Source organism: Triturus cristatus, chromosome 1_1 (genome assembly GCF_964204655.1).
Source record: "Triturus cristatus chromosome 1_1, aTriCri1.1, whole genome shotgun sequence".
NCBI lineage: Eukaryota > Metazoa > Chordata > Amphibia > Caudata > Salamandridae > Triturus > Triturus cristatus.
The window spans coordinates 108,509,114-108,519,686 of record NC_140579.1 but is presented as its reverse complement, the minus strand read 5'-3'; the positions used below and the strand labels follow the sequence as shown (position 1 = coordinate 108,519,686).

The following is a 10,573-nucleotide window of genomic DNA, read 5'->3' as shown; positions in this document are numbered from 1 at the left end:
GTAGAACACAGACAATAGGAGATGTGCTGCTACCAGACACCGAGAAAGGGACCCTATAACACCTGACAATGTACAGTTGGTGGTGAAAGACAAGAATTCCTAAGCGGGAGTCAAACCCAGGACTCCAAATATTTTCTGACATTTTGATGAGATCAAAGAGAGTTAAAAACAATATGAGAGCCATGGAATCCTGGTCCCGTAGTCTTCTAGACCACCCTTTCCATCCACCCAGACCCCTTTGAACGGATTCAATTACAAATGCTGGCTGATGAGAGTCTATACACCTTTATTTACACGCCTTTATTTGACCTTCATAGAAGTTGTAGCTCAATGCCAGGCAGTCAGTGTCTCTGTACTGGAATTTAAAGAGGCTTCACAGGTCCAGGGGTTTCCAAGATGTTCTTGTATCTTCTGCGATCAGCCCACATATATCAGCTAGAGCTGGGCATTCAGGCAGGGGACTGGACCTAACCTTATGATTCAGGGAGCTATCAGAGCCCATCTTGCCCAGGATATAACTTGTTCATCACTGGAATGTTGAGGTAGCATCTTCTCCCATGTTCCACCATCAGTTGCTTTTATCAGCTTTGTCTCCTTTTACCTTGTGGTCCCTCCACCCTTCAGCGTAGATTCCTTCTTCATAATCACCTTCACCTTCGAACTCACTGTCTGAGGGTGTCTCTTCATCTGCCATATCTTCTTCTGCTCCTACTTCCATCTTGGATGAGAAGGGTAAAAAAAACACAGTCATGTCTCTAAAAGTAAGTAGAAAAATAACTTCCTATAAAACAATAATGTGTTTGCACTCAAGGGCTTTTCAAAGCCTTGTGTGTATTGTAACATTATAACTAAAGTGGCGGGTGCCATCATGTTAATAGGTGAGACTTGTACAACTCTGACAGGTCTCGGGCCCAGGCTTGGGAGCCGTAGACATGTACTATATGTCTGATCCCATTCTGATGTCAGTTTATCTTACAGAGGAGGTGCTCGGATGCTAAGGTACCCTAACAGAAAACCCTAGCAAGGTACTCCAGAGAGGAAGAATGGCAGGGCAGGAGGCCCATAAGGGCTATTAGGACCCCAAGAAGAAAAGCAAAGTGCTCCCTATGGAAACTCAGGAAGGGTTCGCTGGTTTAGCTATCAGTGGTGCAGTAGTTGCAATGTTACCAGGGCACTGGGAGTGGAGGGCCAAGTGCACCCTAACTATAGTGTTTTTCACTACTTCCTTGCTTGCCAGTGGCACCACTGCTGACTAATGGGTGGGCGATTGAAGGGGAATGAAGGGACAGCCTGTACAATTCAAGTGAAGTTAGAAAAGCACCATTCTCTTCATGCATACCATCAACAAGGAGAGAAAGGTATGTATGGCAGCCAAGACCCCAGATGTCGACTATCCCTGCTTGTCATGCACTTCTGTTGCGCTAAAGTGCCGAAATGAAATGATATCGGAGTTCAAAGTGCTGCTAGCAAAATTCTACCCCTAGCGTATCAGAGTATGGTTAAGTGTCAGGGTACAAGAGTCTGTCCTTAAAAATAAAAAAGATCAATAAGAGAAAAGAACGCTTTGTACATGATGCAACATGGGCGTATGTAGGATAGAAAAATTAAATATTGTATTTATGACAACACAACAATAACAAGCATTAGCTAAGCCAACAGGTCGCACTTTAATTGTGCAAGTTAAGGGCTAAGCTATTGGTTTTGCCAATGCTTGATTACACAGCATGCTGGGAAAAAACATTACAAAATACTGGAGGGAAATCAAACACACATCTTAAGGTATCATGAAACTTCACATTGGATTAAATATTTTCAATCTTTATAAACAGCACGTTTTATTTTTCGACTTTCACATAAGATAGTGGACATAATGTAAAAAGCCTGTTGCACATGATTTTGATTAAAAATAACACCAATGGTTCATTACGCATACTTAAAAGAACATAAAGTTATCTGGGGAGGTATCAGAATTGAAATGAAAATGCCGTCCATTTAATTTCCAAAGAACTCAGACCTTGAATAAATGTGCTAGTCATTTGCTGCTATGCTGCCCCACCGTCACAGATCATGCTGCCTTTGTGTGCCAAGGTCTGGTGTTTCATGCAACATGTGGAAGGCAGAGGATGGTCAGGAGAAGCTGCTTGTGAAGACGAGAGCAAGAAAACACTTGCACTCCTTTGCAGTGCTCAAAGCAAAGTCACCCCTTAAAAAGGATGGTAAAGAAGCTATGCTCCAGAGGAAAGACAAACACAAGAAGATGGAGGGAATCCATCAAGTAAGAAGCAGACAAATGACTGACAAAAAAGCCACAAATGACACGGGGCTGACCCAAAGCATTGGTATTGTAAACAATAGGCCTTCAACACTTGGGTGCCGATTACGATCCGGTAAAAACCGGGTACGAACCGTCGGTCGGAGCGTTTTCTCCGTCCGACTCGTACCCGGTCGTAAAACTTTACAAACATGGAATTACGATTCACACGGAAACACCATTTCCGTACGAATCGGAAAAAACACCGACCGACGAAAATATACATACGAATGTTATCCGGGAATGCTGCGACGTGACGTCAGGACGTTTTCAGGCAGCGTTTCACGACCCAGGAAGTACGATTCGAACCGACAGCAGTCCGGACGGCAAGATTTTCACGGCCCCCAAAAAGTGCCGGAAAAGCGAAGTACGGCGCGAAACGACCAGAGTAGGTGGCCCGGTACGCGCCGTACCCCCCCCCAGCCCCCGTATGTATGCGCCGACCCCCCCAGCCCCCGTATGTATGCGCCGACCCCCCCCAGCCCCCGTACGTTCGAGTCGTACCTCCACCCGTGTATGTACACCCCTGTACGTTCGAGTCCTACCCCCACCCGTGTATGTACGGTGCGTACCCCCAGCGCGTAGCGCTGGGGGTACGCACCGTACATACACGGGTGGGGGTACGACTCGAAAGTACAGGGGTGTACATACACGGGTGGGGGTACGACACGTACAGGGGTGTACATACACGGGTGGGGGTACGACACGTACAGGGGTGGACATACACGGGGGAGTACGACACGTACAGGGGTGTACATACACGGGGGAGTACGACACATACAGGGGTGTACATACACGGGTGGGGGTACGACTCGAACGTACGGGGGCTGGGGGGGTGTTCGGCGCGTATGCGGGCACATGTCTCCATGTTTGCTATGGGTGTTCGGTGCGGACGGTGTTTTTTCCATACGGTTGTAACATCGGACGCACGGGATGAATCGTGATTCCGCGGTCGGACTTCACTTTTCACGTTTGTACGGTAAATCGTCCGTGGACGTGTCGGACACATTTTCCGACCCGAGGACGTGTGGGGAATTCTTCCCAATGCGATTCGTATGGTCTTTTTGCCATGCGAATCGTAATTGGCAGTTTGTACTGCACTTGTACGATTCGTACGGTAAAAAGACCGGATACGAGTCGTACGGGGAATTTTTTTACCGGATCGTAATCGGCACCTTGACATCTAAATGCTATCTGTAGCACCAGACCTAAAAAATGGATCTCGAAATTATTCAATCTGTTAATCACCCAAGATTGATGTCAAATGGATTAATGGATCTGACGTAAACACATGGGATCTCATACTACAGTTCATGTGTGTGTGGCATTCACATGGGGTCAGAGTCTCTTCTATAAGCTTCCCCATAATTAACCTCTTGTTTTCACTGTCTGTTCATCTCTCAGGTCCCACAGTTATTTCTATCTATGTATTTAACATTTTCTCTGCCCTCTTTTCTTTTAGTCCAAACTTACCCACCTACACGTGGCCCCTCCCTTTCCTCAACAACCTTTTTTCATTTTTCCTGTTAGAAATCTACAAAAGACTCCTATCTGGGTTAAACATCAGGCATCAAAAACCAGCGCATGGCTTGCAGGAAGGTCCCTTGTAACTGGGACTGGGTCTTTACTCGTGGCTGTACCTTCTGCAGGGGGCATCAACAGTCTAGATTTGAGGGGTCCCATTTAGTGTGGAAAGCCCGAGCATGGTTTCTGTACCAATAACCGTGGCTCTGTCTAGGTTACTAGGATAGGAAGAGGCCCTATTGCCAAGCCAGGAGCTAATAAAAAGCCCTTTGAATGTGGTCGTGGAGGGGGCAACATGTTCACTCACTTCATCATCTGGCTGAAGATGGTGCTCGGCAAACTCCAGCATGCTCCTTTGAATGGTGGTCCGGTTATGGTATCGAACAGCTTCCTGTGAGAGGAAAAAACAGGCCAGAATGTGATTTTTTATATTAAGTTACAATTGTGAATGACATTCAGAGCCTCCAGGATCTGTTCCACAGCACAAGGTTTTAGTATAAGCATCCTTCAAAAAGCAGTTAAAAATACAACTGTCAAACCTCCATGTATGTATTGCATTTATCTCTGACCGGCCCCACTTTTGTTGCTTTATTTCAAGAACCCTCTAAAAGGTCAAGGGGGAACCAGGTATTCCTGGTAGCCCGGAGAAAATGGGAGTAAACAATGACAACGGTTCCCTCTGATATATTTAGTAAAACTCAATCACTTAAGGGGAAGCTTGGTCATGCTAAGACCCCTGGAATAAACGCACATACATGTAAGACAAGTTTTGAATCACAAATAAGCTTGTATTGATATTTTTCAATTCATTAAAACAAAAACAAAACAGGGTAGCTGCTGAATGGGGAACAATAAGCAAAACGAATTGGCTACATAAACAGTTCCTTTTGTAAAGGCGGACAACAATGTTGTTCAAGCTTTTGGGTTACACAATTAATGTCCAACCAATAAGTTTTATTTGTCAACTTTTTGACTCCAAAAATCGATGAATAGCAGGGGTCTTCATCAAAAGAACACGGAGATGGCAGCGTCCTCTATATGTGTAAATGGTAAAAGAATAAGCTCTGGGACCATAATGTTAAAAATAGATTTGGAGTTTTGACTAGTGCTGTCAACTGCTCATGAGATGCTGGCAAGCTCTTCAGTGACTGAGGGATACTAAGGAAGTCCAAGTGAACCACTGCCATGGTTGAGTACTGATGGAATGGAGCACTATAACAGAGTTTCAAAGGCATAATTACTCATTTTTAATTGGGGTTGACCAAAAGCAATCACTGAGAAATAATGTTCCCACCCTACCTTTCCTCACAGATCAGACCACTACCAAACTTCTATGGCCCTGAGAGTTTTGTGGATGTGGGACACCTGCCAAACACTGGCAGATGTATCATCCTCTCTATGTAAAGTGTAAACAAATATATAGGCCAATTTTTGAAGGAAGTTCCAGGATCCTTTAAACTCTGAATCAGGGCAGATTTCTTACTGTAAGCAAGTGGTGTCACACTGGCACTACACAGATGGCCAACTGCTCAGCAAACATCCCCTAATTTTGTCACAGTACCAGGATAGTTAAGGTTCCTTCTACTTTTAGCGTGGTTCTATCTTTTAAACTGCACAACAGACTGAATACTTAACTTGTAAAGAATAGATTGCCCCTAGTAAAGGTATTTCGGAGAGAGAGAGAGTTCAGTAACAGGCTAGACATGGATGGCCTGCCTGTTGTGTTCATGGTAGCCAGGCTCTGATGTCTTCACTGACAGACAAGTGAATATATATTTATTTAGAAAGTTTTATATAGCGTGAACATGGTCCAAGAGGGTATCAGAGCACTTTATCAGCTGCCAGGAAGGAAGAAACAGTAAAGCAAACAGCAAAACCAGAAGCTTAACAAGATGTGACGGGACCCAATGAGAGGCAGGAGGCCACGAACTGTAGGTATAGCAAATGTAGGCAATGTGTAAGGCTACTAAGGAGCAAGAACCTTAGAGCAAGAAACTCGCTCCTGAAACGCCTCTAGCCCCTGCTCTTACCTCTCGAGGATGGAAGTCCTCCTCCTGCAGGTTCCACTGCTCCTTGTAGAAGCGGTAGTACACCAGGTTCCGCTGCATGACGTCGTCCTTGGAGTCGAAGAGAATGTAGCTGGAGACACACTGCACCGCATTCTTGATGTCGTTCACTACAAAAACGCAAAGAAGCTCTCATCTCACAGTTCCAAGACCGCCTTTGAACACCCTATAACCAAACTGGGCCCAGAGAGAGAACAATATTCAAGTTTTTCCTGAGTGGTACAGGCAGGGTCTTCCAGGCATTCTTACCAGCTGCAGGAACATTCCTGAGTCTATGCATGTGGAGAAATGAATGGCTGCTATTTCTGCAAATGTGCCATCATGAAGGCCTCTCTTGGAAGGTTTGGTGCCAGAAGGAGATATTAATACTATCCTCCGCCAGAAGCTTAACCTAGCAGACCAGGTGACCAGGTGGCCTTCTAAGGTGAGCTTCCAGGTCCCAAATATACATTTTACCTGAGCTACCACAGGGGCACAACAATAAATGTAAATTATTCTTGTAGCTCTTTTACTGCCTGAGTTTACAATTATAACCATTCCTGTGTCAAACAATAAAGCTAATAACGCTTCCTTACCTTCCTAGAAGCGAAGCCGTCACCTGCACCATGAGACACAAACCACTCATTCTACCACAGAAAAAACCAATTCCTTAAAAATCTGCAGCCAGACTTGATTGACATTTATATATTCACACTTATGACACGAGGCACCAAAAACATCTTGTTGGTGGGTTTCTCAAAGAAATGGGACAGGACCCAGTGTGAGATGCAGAAGTCTGTGATGTGTTGAAAGCAGGTTTTAAGAGGCATTCGGCAAAAATGAGTTTAAAACCCAAATCTCCTTCTTTAGTAAAATACTTATGCAATTACCTAGCCAAGGAGTCGAGTCAGGCATTTATGAACATTCATATTAAAATACTGCTTTGGTTAAGAAATTGGTAGTTTGCAAATTGAACCCTAACTTTGCTTGCTAATAACTTGCTGCTTTCTGACTTGGACACCTTAATTAAACAAGCATTGGCAATGCCAATATGTCTTGCCTATGCAAGATATATTGGCTTTATCAATTTTTTTTAGACATGTTGCTCAGCAGCACATGATGCTGTGCAACATGGCTTGGAGTCAAGAAAAAAGTGCCAGCGTTGACCGCATCATAGCACGTTTTTTTATTAAGCCATATTGCACAGCAGCCCGCGCTGTTTTGCAATATGTTTAAAAAAGAACATAAGGGGCAAGCCACATGAGGGAGATGCAGGGGAGGAGGGCGGGAGCAGCACAAAATGGATAGAGAGGGGGGAGAAGCAACATGAGGAAGCAGCGGAGTAGAGGAAGGACACAGCAAAAACGGACAGCAAGAGGAGGGTGGGGTATGGGAAAACAAAACAAGGGAGGTGCGGATAAGAAGAGATGAATCAAAAACAGACAGCGGGAGGAAAGCGGGGGACAAGCAACACAAAGGAGGTGCGAGGAGAAGGGCGGGAGCAGCAACACAACAGACAGCAAGAGCAGGGAGTGGGGACAAGCAACACAAAGGAGGTGTGGGGGACGAGAGGGAGCAGCAACACAACAGACAGCAAGAGCAGGGCGTGGGAACAAGCAACACAAAGGAGGTGTGGGGGACGAGAGAGGGAGCAGTAACACAACAGACAGCAAGAGCAGGGCGTGGAACAAGCAACACAAAGAAGGTGCGACGAGAAGGGCGGGAGCAGCAACACAACAGACAGCAAGTGCAGGGCTTGGGGACAAGCAACACAAAGGAGGTGTGGGGGACGAGAGAGGGAGCAGTAACACAACAGACAGCAAGAGCAGGGCGTGGGGACAAGCAACACAAAGGAGGTGTGGGGATGAGAGAGCGAGCAGTAACACAACAGACAGCAAGAGCAGGGCGTGGGGACAAGCAACACAAAGGAGGTGTGGGGGACGAGAGAGGGAGCAGTAACACAACAGACAGCAAGAGCAGGGCGTGGGAACAAGCAACACAAAGGAGGTGTGGGGGACGAGAGGGAGCAGTAACACAACAGACAGCAAGAGCAGGGCGTGGGAACAAGCAACACAAAGGAGGTGTGGGGGACGAGAGAGGGAGCAGTAACACAACAGACAGCAAGAGCAGGGCGTGGGGACAAGCAACACAAAGAAGGTGCGACGAGAAGGGCGGAAGCAGCAACACAACAGACAGCAAGTGCAGGGCTTGGGGACAAGCAACACAAAGGAGGTGTGGGGGACGAGAGAGGGAGCAGTAACACAACAGACAGCAAGAGCAGGGCGTGCGGACAAGCAACACAAAGGAGGTGTGGGGGATGAGAAAGCGAGCAGCAACACAACAGACAGCAAGAGCAGGGCGTGGGGACAAGCAACACAAAGGAGGTGTGGGGGGCAAGAGGGAGCAATAACACAACAGACAGCAAGAGCAGGGCGTGGGAACAAGCAACACAAAGGAGGTGTGGGGGGCAAGAGGGAGCAATAACACAACAGACAGCAAGAGCAGGGCGTGGGAACAAGCAACACAAAGGAGGTGTGGGGGGCAAGAGGGAGCAGTAACACAACAGACAGCAAGAGCAGGGCGTGGGAACAAGCAACACAAAGGAGGTGTGGGGGACGAGAGGGAGCAGTAACACAACAGACAGCAAGAGCAGGGCGTGGGAACAAGCAACACAAAGGAGGTGCGAGGAGAAGGGCAGGAGCAGCAACACAACAGACAGCAAGAGCAGGGCATGGGGACAAGCAACACAAAGGAGGTGTGGGGGACGAGAGAGGGAGCAGTAACACAACAGACAGCAAGAGCAGGGCGTGGGGACAAGCAACACAAAGGAGGTGCGAGGAGAAGGGCGGGAGCAGTAACACAACAGACAGCAAGAGCAGGGCATGGAAACAAGCAACACAAAGGAGGTGTGGGGGACGAGAGAGGGAGCAGTAACACAACAGACAGCAAGAGCAGGGCATGGAAACAAGCAACACAAAGGAGGTGTGGGGGACGAGAGAGGGAGCAGTAACACAACAGACAGCAAGAGCAGGGTGTGGGGACAATCAACACAAAGAAGGTGCGAGGAGAAGGGCGGGAGCAGTAACACAACAGACAGCAAGAGCAGGGCGTGGGGACAAGCAACACAAAGGAGGTGTGGGGGACGAGAGAGGGAGCAGTAACACAACAGAAAGCAACAGCAGGGCGTGGGGACAAGCAACACAAAGGAGGTGTGGGGGACGAGAGAGGGAGCAGTAACACAACAGACAGCAAGAGCAGGGCTTGGGGACAAGCAACACAAAGGAGGTGCGAGGAGAAGGGCGGGAGCAGCAACACAACAGAAAGCAACAGCAGGGCGTGGGGACAAGCAACACAAAGGAGGTGTGGGGGACGAGAGAGGGAGCAGTAACACAACAGACAGCAAGAGCAGGGCTTGGGGACAAGCAACACAAAGGAGGTGCGAGGAGAAGGGCGGGAGCAGTAACACAACAGACAGCAAGAGCAGGGCGTGGGGACAAGCAACACAAAGGAGGTGTGGGGGACGAGAGAGGGAGCAGTAACACAACAGACAGCAAGAGCAGGGCGTGGGGACAAGCAACACAAAGGAGGTGCGAGGAGAAGGGCGGGAACAGCAACACAACAGACAGCAAGAGCAGGGCATGGGGACAAGCAACACAAAGGAGATGTGGGGGACGAGAGAGGGAGCAGTAACACAACAGACAGCAAGAGCAGGGCGTGGGGACAAGCAACACAAAGGAGGTGCGAGGAGAAGGGCGGGAGCAGCAACACAACAGACAGCAAGAGCAGGGAGTGGGGACAAGCAACACAAAGGAGGTGTGGGGGGGCGAGAGGGAGCAGTAACACAACAGACAGCAAGAGCAGGGCGTGGAAACAAGCAACACAAAGGAGGTGTGGGGGACGAGAGGGAGCAGTAACACAACAGACAGCAAGAGCAGGGCGTGGGAACAAGCAACACAAAGGAGGTGCGAGGAGTAGGGCGGGAGCAGCAACACAACAAACAGCTAGAGCAGGGCATGGGGACAAGCAACACAAAGGAGGTGTGGGGGACGAGAGAGGGAGCAGTAACACAACAGACAGCAAGAGCAGGGCGTGGGGACAAGCAACACAAAGGAGGTGTGGGGGACGAGAGAGGGAGCAGTAACACAACAGACAGCAAGAGCAGGGCGTGGGGACAAGCAACACAAAGAAGGTGCGAGGAGAAGGGCGGGAGCAGTAACACAACAGACAGCAAGAGCAGGGCGTGGGGACAAGCAACAGAAAGGAGGTGTGGGGGACCAGAGAGGGAGCAGTAACACAACAGACAGCAACAGCAGGGCGTGGGGACAAGCAACACAAAGGAGGTGTGGGGGACGAGAGAGGGAGCAGTAACACAACAGACAGCAAGAGCAGGGCGTGGGGACAAGCAACACAAAGGAGGTGCGAGGAGAAGGGCGGGAGCAGCAACACAACAGACAGCAAGAGCAGGGCGTGGGGACAAGCAACACAAAGGAGGTGTGGGGACCGAGAGAGGGAGCAGTAACACAACAGACAGCAAGAGCATGGCGTGGGGACAAGCAACACAAAGGAGGTGTGGGGGACAAGAGGGAGCAGTAACACAACAGACAGCAAGAGCAGGGCGTGGGAACAAGCAACACAAAGGAGGTGTGGGGGACGAGAGGGAGCAGTAACACAACAGACAGCAAGAGCAGGACGT

At 48.6% G+C, this 10,573-nt stretch overlaps 1 protein-coding gene across 1 annotated transcript in view; it reads right to left on the bottom strand.

Annotated features, from left to right (window-relative positions):
- Positions 1-269: 269 nt before the first annotated feature.
- Positions 270-10,573, bottom strand: part of LOC146869676 (endoplasmic reticulum protein SC65-like) — a 123,159-nt gene continuing 112,855 nt past the window's right edge. Inside the window, exons 5-7 of the mRNA XM_085609966.1 lie at positions 5,866-6,011; positions 4,143-4,226; positions 270-718 (exon numbers count right to left, since the gene is read on the bottom strand). Of these exons, the coding sequence (XP_085466092.1) occupies positions 569-718; positions 4,143-4,226; positions 5,866-6,011 (380 nt within the window). The 3' untranslated portion in view covers positions 270-568. The remainder of the gene's footprint in view (positions 719-4,142; positions 4,227-5,865; positions 6,012-10,573) is intronic.